Source organism: Oncorhynchus mykiss, chromosome 3 (genome assembly GCF_057628025.1).
Source record: "Oncorhynchus mykiss isolate SJ-2025 chromosome 3, ASM5762802v1, whole genome shotgun sequence".
Lineage (NCBI taxonomy): Eukaryota > Metazoa > Chordata > Actinopteri > Salmoniformes > Salmonidae > Oncorhynchus > Oncorhynchus mykiss.
Genome location: NC_143024.1, coordinates 23,050,871 through 23,067,469, shown reverse-complemented (window position 1 = coordinate 23,067,469; position 16,599 = coordinate 23,050,871). Strand labels below are relative to the sequence as shown.

The following is a 16,599-nucleotide window of genomic DNA, read 5'->3' as shown; positions in this document are numbered from 1 at the left end:
TGACTGCACTAACTTCTAGCTTTGAGCCTCATTTCAGTTCAAAATATATCAATGTAGAAACCTGTGTTGAAAACTACCAACACATAAAATAATCTAGTCTTACCTTTTGCACTGTAGAGACCACACCAAATGCCAAGTATTTGTTGTCTACAACTTCGACCCCCCCTCCCCCTCCAACTATTATTCTTTAAGGTGTGTCTCTCTCTTCTCTACCCATCCTTTGTGTCATTATTTCCTTCACCTGTGACATCTTTCTCTCTTCCTGTCTCTCCCGCCCACTGTGTACTGACAGTGATGTTGTGGTGTATTTATAAGCTAGAGACAGACAGGCAGACAAGACAGGCATGTCAGCAGGGTGACTAATGCTTCTGAACCAAAGTCTCATCATTTTCGACACATACTTTAAGATGTGAAAGACAGTTTGTCACAAACATTTTATCTCGCTGTCCTTGTAAAGTTAGCTTACCAGGCAGGTGGAGTTCAGGAAGCACAGACGCACATAGCAGCCAATGCAAATGGGCTTCTAGCATACACTCACCAAATCCACACAAAAAAAAAACACACACACAATCATATTGCTCAGCTGTATCTTTTATTCTTCATTCCATCTCTCTGTCAGTACACAGAGCTCTGCGTGGAACTCTCTGTCAGTACACAGAGCTCTGCGTTGAACTCTCTGTCAGTACACAGAGCTCTGCGTTGAACTCTCTGTCAGTACACAGAGCTCTGCGTGGAACTCTCTGTCAGTACACAGAGCTCTGCGTGGAACTCTCTGTCAGTACACAGAGCTCTGCGTTGAACTCTCTGTCAGTACACAGAGCTCTGCGTGGAACTCTCTGTCAGTACACAGAGCTCTGCGTGGAACTCTCTGTCAGTACACAGAGCTCTGCGTTGAACTCTGTCAGTACACAGAGCTCTGCGTTGAACTCTCTGTCAGTACACAGAGCTCTGTGATGAACTCTCTGTCAGTACACAGAGCTCTGCGTTGAACTCTCTGTCAGTACACAGAGCTCTGTGATGAACTCTCTGTCAGTACACAGAGCTCTGTGATGAAGCACACATGTTCAAGGGGACAGTCCAGTTTCACAGAACTCACACCTCACCAAAACAAAAACCAAGGCCTGATTTACCAAGCAGTGCAATGTTTACACTTGCTCTTTTCGGAGGGAATTATAAGATGAGATACAAAGATAGAAACAGAAAACAGACTTTTCTTGTCCCTTGACCTTTTGTTCAATGACTCGTTCCCTTTTGAACCGAGCAGGTGTAAACATGGCACTGGTGCAGATGCTTAGTAAATGAGGCCTTGGTGATTCCTAACAGTCTTCTCATTGACAACTCAGTCTATTCACCTGCATGCTAGCTTACTCAGGCCAGATGGAATTAGTTGATGGTAAAATATATGGACCAGAGAATACACTGGTCCTCACAGAGCAAGAGCATTGGCTCCTGGTCTATGAGAAATATTAAGGACCAATCAAATATCTCCATCCACATTAAAAGTTCAGCTATGTGCCAAATCTGGGAACCTGACACTTAAGTATTTCTGACTGTGGACCTCCTTGCATTGCCAGTGTTTAAACATACAATATATCCAACATAGCGTTTTCCTTTAATGCATACAATATCATAGCAATCATACCATCATTATGTTAAAGCATTTGAGTAGTAATCTTCTTTTTTTTTTTTACACTTTGGTGCCATTTTTAAAAAGAATTTACTTTGTAATCACATACACTCATGAAGAAAGTGGATTATTGTTGGAATATTAGAGCGATTATTGTACATCTTTGATTTATATATATATACAGTATTTCAAGGCGATTTGTAGAGATGGGAATCCAGTCAGCAGAACACATCACTGTATGGTCCCTACCACTCTAGTTTACAATGATTCAGTTATACCGTTAGCCTTCAGTTCAGTTGTGAAGAGGATATGAATTTGTCTATTGTCAGACAGACACTGGAATACAGTGTGCATTTTAGGACTATTGCATTCTTCATGTGGTAAGTGAACCAGTAAAACTCTTTTTAAAAACCAAGGACATTAGAACACTCTCCTAAACATACACGCTGACTCATGCATACATACTGCAGAGACTGTGTCTCTCTGTGCGTGTAGTAAAATATACAAAGAAAAACATATTCTCACTATTTCTCTGCTGCCTTCTATTCTCCATTTTATTCTCCAGTTCTGGCCAAAGGGCAGGAACGCTAGGGCCAGGAGTTTTACTGGCCATATGACCCGAGCAGAAAAAACCCAAGCATTATAGCACAGGACCCTCAAACTCAACTCTGGACCTCAAAGCCAGGTCCATTGCATGTTTTCATTGTTCCCGTCTAATCAGGGACTGATTTAGACCTGGGACACCAGGTGGTGCAATTAGTAAATCAGGTAGAACAGAAAAGCAGCAGGCTCCGGATCTTGTAGTCTAAGAGTTGAATAGCCAGGTCTAGAACCTAGGTCATGTGGTCAGGAGAAACACCCAAGGAATGGCATATCCAATACATAGCTTAAGACATGCATATCATTTTTTCATGGTTCCAAAACCTGTTCTTCACAACCTATATAATCGTTCAGAGAAAGCCTTGGAAACCCTTCTACAATACTAGAATATTGAGGTGTGACCAGCAGACGGCACCTGATTAAACATCTTCCTCATCAAACAAGAAAAAGAAAGAAACACAAATGAAATGAACTAAACTGAAGCCTCCATTTGGTTGTTGATAAAGAGATAGTATTTGTGAAGGAATCCTTGTGTTCTATTATTGAGTTATTAAATATTGTTTATCTGAGGTAAGAGAGTGTTTAATACTCAAAGTAAAGAGTTATTAAATATTGTTAATCTGAGGTAAGCGAGTGTTTTATGCTCAAAGTAATGCATATTTCAATGTCAAGGAAGAGGAACAAAAATGTATTGTACATCTACATTCTACTGTATAATAACATAGTGTATGTTGAATTAACAGAGAGGAAATCTACTCCTCAGCTCTAACAATTTCACTATTTTGTCACATCTACAAACATGAAGTGACAAGTGGAGAAAATAAAATAAGTTTTCCTTCAATAATTGTTTACATTCGTGACGTGTACGAGTTCGAATTATTACAGATGTAGAAACTTAATTTGAGCCATTTTGCTACAGCAGGAAAAAATTCTGCAGCAACAGGAAATGTGATTTATTACGTGGATTATAATTAATGGCCAATTTTGTAGGGGTTGATGCATTTTTCATTAGGGAAAATCAAGTCCGAAATTTCAAAGTGGAAATTACAAACTTTAGAAGCCTTTTTAGAACAGGAATAATCTAAGCAACAAAAGTGATCAAATTAAGATCCTACTTCTGTACATATCATTCTTATTCTTCTGTGACATTAAATACTGTTATTACTGCTGTTACTGCTGTATTATTGAATATACATATTTGCTTTGCTCTTTCTTTATAAACGGCTAACTTTTAAGCTCAAAAATAGGTTAGATCATATCAAGCACCGTGTCAGATAGCTTTTCAGCATCAGTATTTAGTACTTCTATTACAATGTTTCAGCAATATTTCTCAAAGTTCATTCAGATTGCTTGTTTTCAGTTGCTTTGACACTCAAGTAGCAAACATAAATGATCTCAGCAGGTCATCATTCTATCCATCGATTCATTAATCTGTCAATCTATCCGTACTGTACATTCATCTGTCTGTCTGTCTGTCTATTTGTTCATCTGTGGACATTCTGTCTTTTATAGCCTGTTCATCAATCTTCCATTTCTCTCTGATACAATACTACTGATGCATTTGAGTCCTTACCAACCAGATCAGACTACAGCACATAGAAATAGAGAGTACAGAACAGATACACAAATCTCTCCTATCTAACTTCTCATATCCGAGCCTACCTATCTCCTTGCTGGAGGACAGAGTAGCAGGGCCTTCCTCTGCTCTCTGCTGCTGGAAACTAAACAAAACATTAGTATACATTAGACAGCTCGTAGGTATAATAACACTTGGGTGTCAATGCCCTTTGTCATATGTATCCCTCTCCCTGTGTCAATGACAGAGACACACAGAGATCAGGACAAGGCCCCAGAGCTGACCTCAGATCAGCTTTAACAGAGTATTTACACTATTCACACTGCACTACCACATATAGAGCCGACACAGAGCCTATGACTAGCCTGGTCCCAGATCATTATGTGCTCTAGCGAACTTTTCTCACCATAGTTGCCATTTACTCGACACAGTAAAATGGTATTACATTATAATTACAATAAAACTACTTTTGGGGTTCTTTGGGATTCAGTGAAACAAGCACCACTATGTAACATTTAGTACCAGGTAGTTAGTTACCAGTTGTGTTGAAGAAAGAATACAATGTTACACAATGTTATCCAATAATTCCTTAGTAAATACCAGGTAAGTGAAACAGGACGGTGAAATAATGTTACCATGACAACCTGTCTGGTGTCAACAAAAGGGCAGAGAGACTGGCAGGCTTTTGTTTCAAAATGTGAGTTCAGAATCACACACAGGGATATCATTGTCGCCATCTGAGTGACTGCATCTTAGAGTTTAGTTTACTATTTGACTTTTTTCTAGTTTTCATTGATACATATGAATGAAGTGTAGATGTTTGATAAAATTTGTGATTTGATATTATTTTAGTCCAGTACAGTAACGTTATATTTCTGTTTTGTTGCTAATAAAGTGATTCATCTAGAGTTTATCTCTCTTGCCAACTAGGCTTTGCTTTGTAAATTGTCTCTGGCTATCTAGTCCGATTTCAGAGCACGCTCATTTGATGAATTTACTAACGCTCAACACACATTGAATATGGCCGGTGTCAGTAAACGTAGGCAAAAAAGCGTAATGAAATTGTTGCCAGCATCACAGTTACAGTCACCAACACTCTGGATAACAAAAACAGCCTAACCAGCTCTGCTAGAATGAGTAAAATAGTCAGAGTGCGGTGTTCTCTCATTTATGTCTGGAAGAAGCTAGCAAGCTAGCCAACGTTAGTCTGTTAGATTGAGTGCTTGACTGCCGTTGTGAGGTCAGAAGGCTCGGATCAACCCTACTCCTCGGCCGGAGCGAAACACTCCGAATTTACGAACGGACAATCTGACAATGCTTTGAATTTACGAACGCCCAGAGCGCACCCTGGCACTCCAGTGAATTTACGAACACACCCTAAGGCTTATATTTACTGTGTTATACTTCTAGGTGAGTTTGAAAACAACCCTCATAATGTTGCAACAGGACAGCAGCACACTGTTAGAATGATCTGCTATGCTAGCCTGACATGAATCTATTGGTGTGTGTGTGTGTGGTGTGTTTATCATTATGGCTGTGTGGAAATGGATCATGCTATAGGAGTTAATACCATGGTTCTCTGTAGTACCAACAACTACCTTAAGAGTACACGCTAGCCTACAACTCATATGAGTTCATTCAAATATTGCTCATATGTTTCTATGAGGTATTCTCAATTCAAGTTGTGTATTTCAATCCATTACCTCGTTACCTTTGCTCTGTTAAACAGTGGGTTCTTATGTACAGACTTCCATGGTGCTAGTAATACCACTTTCCAGTAGAGGGGACTAAAATCTGTTGGAAACACAACACTACACCCTCGCTAAAACAGATTGATCTGCCACGTTCCTATATTGAGGCTTGTGAATGAAGATAGCTTGAAGAAAATTAAAAATAGACTAATCTAGTGGTTAGAATGGAAACGTGGCGTTGCTATAGTGACGGCGGAGTGGTGCTGTGGTTGGATGGAATGACGGTCATGTGATAGAGGTGGTCTTGATGGGTCATGATCTGGGAGGAGAGTTGGAGAGAGGAGGCGACGCTGTTGTCCCTTCCTTCTCAGCCTGGTCAACGCTCTCCTCACCAGCCACAGCCACAGGAGAGCCAGGCTTACTATAAAGAGAGCGAGCAAGAGAGCGAGAGAAAGAGAGAGAGGTAGAGCCAGAGAGAGAAAGAGAGGGAGAGAGAAAGAAGACCATTTTAGGGGGAATGCATCATTTAGACAATAACAGGTATACAGTAGGCACAAGAATGCGTTTAAAACTTAGTCAAAGAAAATGTACAGATTACTGTAAACTACTGTAGGTCATTAAAAGTGAGCCAAAGAGAAACCGTGAGAGAGAGAAGTGAATGCCGGTGGCAGAGAGTGAGGGAGTGAGTGTACCTGTCCCCACTCTGGGTGATGAGTCTCCTGCAGGTCTCCATCTGCACATCCAGGCCTCTCTTCATAGAACACATCTCCATGTATTCATGTAGGTGACGGTTCATATCACTCTTAGCTGTAGCCAAGTCATACTGGGGAGAAACACATCACTCTTAGCTGTAGCCGAGTCATACTGGGGAGAAACACATCACTCTTAGCTGTAGCCGAGTCATACTGGGGAGAAACACATCACTCTTAGCTGTAGCCAAGTCATACTGGGGAGAAACACATCACTCTTAGCTGTAGCCGAGTCATACTGGGGAGAAACACATCACTCTTAGCTGTAGCCGAGTCATACTGGGGAGAAACACATCACTCTCAGCTGTAGCCGAGTCATACTGGGGAGAAACACATCACTCTTAGCTGTAGCCGAGTCATACTGGGGAGAAACACATCACTCTGAGCTGTAGCCGAGTCATACTGGGGAGAAACACATCACTCTGAGCTGTAGCAGAGTCATACTGGGGAGAAACACATCACTCTTAGCTGTAGCAGAGTCATACTGGGGAGAAACACACTGTCAAACATTAACATAGCCTTAGACCCCCCCACCACACCTCAATCTGGTCGATGGTCTCTTGGTATTCTTTCTCCCTGGATTTGAATAAGTCCTCAGTGTCATTAATCACCTTCTCCAGACACTGGTCTTCTTGCTGAGAGGGCGAGAGAGAAGGAAGGAAGGAGGGGAGAGAAGGAAGGAAGGAGAGGGGAAGACAGAGAGAGGGGAATGGAAAAAAAATGGAAGTGCTCTAGCTCTATTCAAAATAATTTCCTGGAAAATACAAATTGACAATACTATAATCTGAGTAACTGTGAATACAGAAACTCCTGATAAATGTCTAATTAATGTGTGTAGCCTCTGCATAAAGATATCCGTACAAATCATTAAAACAATATAACTACTTGGACAAAGGTATTGCACCATGTCATCAATGTGTACTTGAGGTTGAAGGTACTACTTCCAAGGCTCTAACATTAGTTAACCCCATAGAGTTACTATGGAATACCTAAACATCAACATTCTAAAGCGCCCCATACCTCTCCTGGCTGGTGGGTGGTCTCTGGAGCCAGAGTGCATCCTGGGAAGTCCTCCCACAGCAGCAGAGTCTCCTCTGTCTCCTCCCAGGCCAAGCTGTCACAGTCATCTTCAAACTCACACTCCCGCCTGCAACACACACAAATGTTTGTTTATTAATGTTTGTTTGGCCTCTGGAGAAAATGCACATGGAAGCTTCCCAAACCAGAAACCGTGGATTGATGGCAGCATTCGCGTGAAACTGAAAGCGCGAACCACTGCTTTTAATCAGGGCAAGGTGACCGGAAACATGACCGAATACAAACAGTGTAACTATTCCCTCCGCAAGGCAATCAAACAAGCTAAGCGTCAGTATAGAGACAAAGTAGAATCTCAATTCAACGGCTCAGACACAAGAGGTATGTGGCAGGGTCTACAGTCAATCACGGATTACAAAAAGAAAACCAGCCCCGTCACGGACCAGGATGTCTTGCTCCCAGGCAGACTAAATCACTTTTTTGCCCGCTTTGAGGACAATACAGTGCAACTGACACGGCCCGCAACCAAAACATGCGGACTCTCCTTCACTGCAGCCGACGTGAGGAAAACATTTAAACGTGTTAACCCTCGCAAGGCTGCAGGCCCAGACGGCATCCCCAGCCGCGCCCTCAGAGCATGCGCAGACCAGCTGGCTGGTGTGTTTACGGACATATTCAATCAATCCCTATCCCAGTCTGTTGTCACCACATGCTTCAAGAGGGCCACCATTGTTCCTGTTCCCAAGAAAGCTAAGGTAACTGAGCTAAACGACTACTGCCCCGTAGCACTCACTTCCGTCATCATGAAGTGCTTTGAGAGACTAGTCAAGGACCATATCACCTCCACCCTACCTGACACCCTAGACCCACTTCAATTTGCTTACCGCCCAAATAGGTCCACAGACGATGCAATCTCAACCACACTGCACACTGCCCTAACCCATCTGGACAAGAGGAATACCTATGTGAGAATGCTGTTCATCGACTACAGCTCAGCATTTAACACCATAGTGCCCTCCAAGCTCGTCATCAAGCTCGAGACCCTGGGTCTCGACCCCGCCCTGTGCAACTGGGTACTCGACTTCCTGACGGGCCGCCCCCAGGTGGTGAGGGTAGGCAACAACATCTCCACCCCGCTGATCCTCAACACTGGGGCCCCACAATGGTGCGTTCTGAGCCCTCTCCTGTACTCCCTGTTCACCCACGACTGCGTGGCCACGCACGCCTCCAACTCAATCATCAAGTTTGCGGACGACACTACAGTGGTAGGCTTGATTACCAACAACGACGAGACGGCCTACAGGGAGGAGGTGAGGGCCCTCGGAGTGTGGTGTCAGGAAAATAACCTCACACTCAACGTCAACAAAACTAAGGAGATGATTGTGGACTTCAGGAAACAGCAGAGGGAACACCCCCCTATCCACATCGATGGAACAGTAGTGGAGAGGGCAGTGAGTTTTAAGTTTCTCGGCGTACACATCACAGACAAACTGAATTGGTCCACCCACACAGACAGCATCGTGAAGAAGACACAGCAGCGCCTCTTCAACCTCAGGAGACTGAAGAAATTCGGCTTGTCACCAAAAGCACTCACAAACTTCTACAGATGCACAATCGAGAGCATCCTGTCGGGCTGTATCACAGCCTGGTACGACAACTGCTCCGCCCACAACCGTAAGGCTCTCCAGAGGGTAGTGAGGTCTGCACAACGCATCACCGGGGGCAAACTACCTGCCCTCCAGGACACCTACACCACCCGATGTCACAGGAAGGCCATAAAGATCATCAAGGACATCAACCACCCGAGCCACTGCATGTTCACCCCGCTATCATCCAGAAGGCGAGGTCAGTACAGGTGCATCAAAGCTGGGACCGAGAGACTGAAAAACAGCTTCTATCTCAAGGCCATCAGACTGTTAAACAGCCACCACTAACATTGAGTGGCTGCTGCCAACACACTGACTCAACTCCAGCCACTTTAATAATGGGAATTGATGGGAAATGATGTAAAATATTTCACTAGCCACTTTAAACAATGCTACCTAATATAATATTTACATACCCTACATTATTCATCTCATATGTATACGTACGTATATACTGTACTATCATCTACTGCATCTTTATGTAATACATGTATCACTAGCCACTTGAACTATGCCACTTTGTTTACATACTCATCTCATATGTATATACTGCACTCAATACCATCTACTGTATCTTGCCTATGCCGCTCTGTACCATCACTCATTCATATATCTTTATGTACATATTCTTTATCCCCTTACACTTGTGTCTATAAGGTAGTAGTTTTGGAATTGTTAGCTAGATTACTTGTTGGTTATTACTGCATTGTCGGAACTAGAAGCACAAGCATTTCGCTACACTGGCATTAACATCTGCTAACCATGTGTATGCGACAAATAAAATTTGATTTGATTTGATTCCTTCTTATCAGTCTAATACCTTTACTATGGTAGAGTATAGACAGTGTAGAAGCTGGTTGTACCTGTAGAAGCCTGATAAGAGAAACTATACATGTAACAAACACCAGTCCTGTAATGTTACTCACAGCTGGTTGAGCATCCTCTGCATTTCCTCATTGATCTGATTGGCTGACGAGCCACAGAGCTCCTCCTCTCTGGGCAGGCCTCCATCGCTCTCCGAGGTGCTGATAGTCTCATCACCCTCACTACTGTTGACGGACAGCGGGGTCTGTTTCCGGGGGCGACAGTTGATGGCAGACTGGGTGTTAGGGACCTACGAGTGGAAAGAGAGACTTAGACAGACAAACAGATAGACAGAGAGAGAGAGACACAGACAGACTGACACAGACAGACACCGTCAGACAGAAAGACAGACTACCTGATACATCTGGATGACATCCTCACAGTTCCTTTGCTGGGCCAAGTCACACAGGCGAGCCGTGATGTCGATGCGTCTACAGATGTCCATGTCCACCTTCATGGCCTTCTCCTGGATCTTACTGTCCAGATCAGACATGTTCTACACAGAAAGAGAGATGGTTACGGTCTCCTAGTAACAGTTATCATCCTAACCAGACCAGGAGTAATCTCTGTGTAGAGTGTGAGAAACAGACTGGGGGACCCAGTGGGACAGGAGAATGAACCACACAATATTGAGGGTGAAAAGGGTCATCGATGAGTAGATGATTTGTGTGCAGTCAGATCAGGACAGTATGAGGCTGTGTGTGTATATAGGAGAAAGATGTATACCAGTTGTTGATGATGGTTCTGTTAGGTGTGAATGGCAACATGAGATGGCGCCAATAGAGATGGCAGCTTCGCTTCAAGTCCAGTATTTTGTTTTTTATGCATTATTTCTTACATTGTTAGCAGTCGATTGCAGTACATGAGCGAGTAACACACTCGACCACTGTTACTCTAACTTCCGCGATGCATACAAGGCCCTCCCCCGCCCTCCTTTTGGAGAATCTGACCATGACTCCATCTTGTTGCTCCCCTCCTATAGTCAGAAACTAAAACAGGGGGGCGTCCGTGCTTAGGTCTATCCAAAGCTGGTCTGACCAATCGGATTCCACGCTTCAAGATTGCTTCGATCACATCGACTGGGATATGTTCAAGGTAGCCTCAGACAATAACATTGACATAAACTCGCTCACCGAGTCAGCGTATACAAGGAAGTGTATAGGAGATGTTGTACCCACTGCGACTATTAAAACCTTCCCTAACCAGAAACCGTGGATTGATGGCAGCATTCACGCAAAACTGAAAGCATGTACACCGCATTTAATCATGACAAGGCGACTGGAAACATGGCCAAATACAAACAGTGCAGTTATTTCCTCCGTAAGGCAATCAAACAAGCAAAGAGTCAGTATAGAGACAAAGTGGAGTTGTAATTCAACGGCTCAGTGGCAGGGTCTACAGACAATCATGGATTACAAAAAGAAAACCAACCCCGTCGCGGACATCGACTTCTTGCTCCCTGACAAATTAAACGACTTCTTTGTGCATTTTGAGGACAATACAGTGCCACTGACACGGCCTGCTCCCAAAGACTGTGGGCTCTCCTTCTCCGTGGCCGATGTGAGTAAAACATTTAAACGAGTTAACACTCGCTAGGCTGCTGGCCCAGACGGCATCCCTAGCTGCGTCCTCAGAGCATGAGTAGACCAGCTGGCTGGTGTATTTATGGACATATTCGACCAATCTCTATCCCAGTCTGCTGTCACCACATGCTTCAAGATGGCCACCATTGTTCCTGTTCCCAAGAAAGCTAAGGTAACTGAACTTCATGACTATCGCCCCGTAGCACTCACGTCTGTCATCATGAAGTGCTTTAAGAGACTAGTCAAGGATCATATCACCTCCAACCTACCTGACACCCTAGACCCACTCCCATTTGCTTACCGCCCCAATAGGGCCACAGACGATGCAATCACCATCACACTGCAAAATCACATCTGGACAAGAGGAATACCTATGTAAGAATGCTGTTCATTGACTACAACTCAGCATTCAACACCATAATACCCTCCAAACTCATCATTAAGCTCGAGACCCTGGGTGTCAACCCAGACCTGTGCAACTGGGTCCTGGACTTCCTGACGGGCCGCCCCCAGGTGGTGAAGGTAGGAAACAACATCTCCACTCCGTTGATCCTCAACACTGGGGCCCCACAAGGGTGCGTTCTCAGCACTCTCCTGTACTCCCTGTTCACCCACGACTGCGTGGCCATGCACGCCTCCAACTCAATCATCAAGTTTGCAGACGACACTACAGTGGTAGGCTTGATTACCAACAACGACGAGGCAGCCTACAGGGAGGAGGTGAGGGCTCAGGGAGTGTGATGCCAGGAAAATAACCTCTCACTCAACGTCAACAAAACGAAGGAGATGATTGTGGACTTCAGGAAACAGCAAAGGGAGCACCGACCCTATCCACATCGACAGGACAGCAGTGGAGAAGGTGGAAAGTTTTAAGTTCCTCGGTGTACATGTTACCGACAAACTGAAATGGTCCACGCACACAGACAGTGTGGTGAAGAAGGCGCAACATCGCCTCTTCAACCTCAGGAAGCTGAAAAAATTGGGCTTGTCACCAAAAACCCTCAATAACTTTTAGAGGTGCACAATCGAGAGCATCCTGTCGGGCTGTATCACCGCCTGGTACGGCAACTGCACCACCCACAACCGTAAGGCTCTCCAGAGGGTGATGCGGTCTGCACAACACATCACCGGGGACAAACTACCTGCCCTCCAGGACACCAACAAAACACCCGATGTCACAGGAAGGCAAAAAAATCAAGGACAAAAACCACCTGAGCCTCTACTTGTTCACCCTGCTTCCATCCAGAAGGCGAGGTCAGTACAGGTGCATCAAAGCTGGGACAGAGAGATTGAAAAACAGCTTCTATCTCAAGGTCATCAGATTACTAAACAGCCACCACTACCACAGAGAGGCGGCTGTCTACCTACAGACTTGATATCATTGGCCACTTTAATAAATGGAACACTAGTCATTTTAATAATGCCACTTTAAGAATGTTTACATCTCGCATTACTCATCTAACATCTGCTAACCATGTGTATATTATATATATTATATATATATATATATATATATCCTTCACTATCTATTCTTTGCTATCTATTGCATCTTAGCCACTCTGTCACTGCGCATCCACATATTTTATACTTATGTATTCTTATCCCATTACTTTACTAGACTGTGTGTATTAGGTTTTGTTGTGGAATTGTTAGATATTAGCTGTTAGATACTGCTGCACTATTGGATCTAGAAGCATAAGCATTTCTCTACACTCGCAATAACCTCTGCTAACCATGTGTATGTGACCAATACAATTGGATTGGATAAGAGAAGGTGCAAATTGAGAGGAACTTTGTGGATGTAGACTCACGTTGCTCATGAGGCCTTTGAAGAGCACCAGTTCAGACTTCAGCTGCTGCACTCTGACAGCCAACTCATCCTGACAGCCCTCGCTCTCCTGGAGGTCCTACAAACAAAACACACACATAATCATGAGATGCATGTCCATGCACACAGGTACACGCGCACACAGACGCACGCACGCCTGCACGAACACGAACACAGACACACACAACACCACCACTCACACACATCCTGCAAACCAGCTCAGCCCCTACTTTCTGGAAAAGACCAGATTGATTATACAGTATATTAACCAACTCAGGGTAGGGCCAAACAGTAAAACATTCTATATTGACCAATTTACAGTAGGGCCAAACAGTAAAACATTCTATATTGACCAATTTACAGTAGGGCCAAACAGTAAAACATTCTATATTGACCAATTTACAGTAGGGCCAAACAGTAAAACATTCTATATTGACCAATTTACAGTAGGGCCAAACAGTAAAACATTCTATATTGACCAATTTACAGTAGGGCCAAACAGTAAAACATTCTATATTGACCAATTTACAGTAGGGCCAAACAGTAAAACATTCTATATTGACCAATTTACAGTAGGGCCAAACAGTAAAACATTCTATATTGACCAATTTACAGTAGGGCCAAACAGTAAAACATTCTATATTGACCAATTTACAGTAGGGCCAAACAGTAAAACATTCTATATTGACCAATTTACAGTAGGGCCAAACAGTAAAACATTCTATATTGACCAATTTACAGTAGGGCCAAACAGTAAAACATTCTATATTGACCAATTTACAGTAGGGCCAAACAGTAAAACATTCTATATTAACCAATTTACAGTAGGGCCAAACAGTAAAACATTCTATATTGACCAACTCAGGGTAGGGCCAAACTGTAAAACATTCTATATTGACCAACTCAGGGTAGGGCCAAACAGTAAAACATTCTATATTGACCAACTCGGGGTAGGGCCAAACAGTAAAACATTCTATATTGACCAATTTACAGTAGGGCCAAACAGTAAAACATTCTATATTGACCAACTCAGGGTAGGGCCAAACAGTAAAACATTCTATATTGACCAACTCGGGGTAGGGCCAAACAGTAAAACATTCTATATTGACCAATTTACAGTAGGGCCAAACAGTAAAACATTCTATATTGACCAATTTACAGTAGGGTCAAACAGTAAAACATTCTATATTGACCAACTCAGGGTAGGGCCAAACAGTAAAACATTCTATATTGACCATCTCAGGGTAGGGCCAAACAGTAAAACATTCTATATTGACCAATTTACAGTAGGGCCAAACAGTAAAACATTCTATATTGACCAATTTACAGTAGGGCCAAACAGTAAAACATTCTATATTGACCAATTTACAGTAGGGCCAAACAGTAAAACATTCTATATTAACCAATTTACAGTAGGGCCAAACAGTAAAACATTCTATATTGACCAACTCAGGGTAGGGCCAAACTGTAAAACATCATATCTTGTCTTTATAAGTCTTGACTCAAATGCACTTCAAATCCAAAGTACAACACTATAATCTGTCCATGATGATTATATATTCTTTACAGTGTAAGGATAGATGTTCTTACCCTAAGTCTTACTACAAATCCAAAGTACAACACACAAACATACAGTACATACACAGATTATACATTGACAACCCTGCCTACTTAATCTCACAAGTGCCTTGGATCATATTGTTGATCAAATTTTTATTTTTTATTTTACCTTTATTTAACTAGGCAAGTCAGTTAAGAACAAATTCTTATTTTCAATGACGGCCTAGGAACAGTGGGTTAACTGCCTGTTCAGGGGCAGAACGACAGATTTGTACCTTGTCAGCTCGTGGATTTGAACTTGCAACCTTCCGGTTACTAGTCCAACGCTCTAACCACTAGGCTACCCTGCTGCCTTCTCCATCTTTTCTCTGAAGTATTTGATTCCGTAAACTACTAGCCATAATATTTTGCAGAACTTCTTCCTAAGATATGTCTTCACATAAAAGTTGATTGTGTCTGTGCCGAGTGTTTCTTTTTGTATCTTGTACATTGTTCTGCATGGATAGTTTAATGTAAAGTGGGACTTTGCTGCATGCCATGTGGTCTCCTGTTGGCTCAACAGAGCTGGTCTAACTGGGTTAGGTAGATGTCCCCTGCAGTTGCATCCTCACACATCCACACACACACAACAAACGTGAGAAACCAGAGCCCCATCTGGCTCAGCATATGCTTACTGATGGCAAGATGGCGCCGACAGACATGGCAGCTCTGCTTCTAGCTCCTAAGCAACATTGCAGTCATTTTTTTTTTTTTTGTGTTATTTCTTACAAATGGAAAGAACTTATGAATATCAGAGCGGCGGTAACTCATCAGCATTTACGACCAGGAATACGACTTTCCCGAATTGGATCCTTTGTTCGTAACCCCCAGGGCAATTGATCTTATCCCAGGGGCTGCTACAAGACGCCGCGGGCGGAGAAGAGTAGACTTCTAGTCTGACTGAGGCATACACACCATCCACCACTTCCGAGTATATTACTCGCTAATGTTTAGTCTCTGGACAATAAAGTAGACAAGCTCAGGGCAAGTATCTCCTCCAGAGAGACATCAGAGACTGTAACATACTCTGTTTCACGGAATCAAGGCTCTCTCCAGATATACTTTCCCTGTCCATACAGCCAGCTACATTCTCAGTACATTGCGCAGACAGGAATAAAGAACTCTCCGTGCAGAAGAAACGCAGGGGTGTATGTTTCATGATTAACTACTCATGGTGTGATTGTGATAATGTACAGAAACTCAAGTCCTTTTGTTCACCCGACCTAGAATACCTTACAATCAAACGCAGACCGTATTACCTCTCAAGATAATTATCTTCAGTTATAGTCACAGTCGTGTGCATTCCCCCTCAAGTCACATATCCTGAGGCTGCATTTATTGTAGCTGGGGATTTTAACAAAGCAAATTGGAGGAAAACGCTTCCGAAGTTCTATCAACACATTGACTGTAGTACTCGTGCTGCTAAAAAACACTTGACCACTCCTACTGCAACTTCCGTGACGTATGTGGCAAGGTCTACAGACAATCACGGAATACAAAGGGAAAACCAGCCACATCGAGGACACCGACATCTTGCTCCCGGATAAGCTAAACACCTTCTTCATCCGCTTTGAGGATAATACAGTGCCACCGACGCTCACTGCCCGCACTTCAAGGACATCAACCACCCGAGCCACGGCCTGTTCACCCCACTGTCATCCAGAAGGCGAGGTCAGAATGATAGCGGGGTGAACAGGCAGTGGCTCGGGTGGTTGATGTCCTTGATTCTCTTTTTGGCCTTCCAGTTCAACAACTGAGACATAAACTGAACAAGTTCCACAGACATGTGACTACGAAATGT

General features: G+C 43.3%; 1 protein-coding gene across 1 annotated transcript in view; it reads right to left on the bottom strand.

Moving 5' to 3' along the window:
• Window positions 1–573: 573 nt before the first annotated feature.
• Window positions 574–16,599, bottom strand: part of iffo1b (intermediate filament family orphan 1b) — a 26,596-nt gene continuing 10,570 nt past the window's right edge. The window contains exons 3-9 of the mRNA XM_021590398.3: window positions 13,183–13,278; window positions 10,144–10,284; window positions 9,851–10,038; window positions 7,264–7,390; window positions 6,783–6,878; window positions 6,187–6,317; window positions 574–5,915 (exon numbers count right to left, since the gene is read on the bottom strand). Coding sequence (XP_021446073.2) covers window positions 5,807–5,915; window positions 6,187–6,317; window positions 6,783–6,878; window positions 7,264–7,390; window positions 9,851–10,038; window positions 10,144–10,284; window positions 13,183–13,278 — 888 coding nt within the window. The 3' untranslated portion in view covers window positions 574–5,806. The remainder of the gene's footprint in view (window positions 5,916–6,186; window positions 6,318–6,782; window positions 6,879–7,263; window positions 7,391–9,850; window positions 10,039–10,143; window positions 10,285–13,182; window positions 13,279–16,599) is intronic.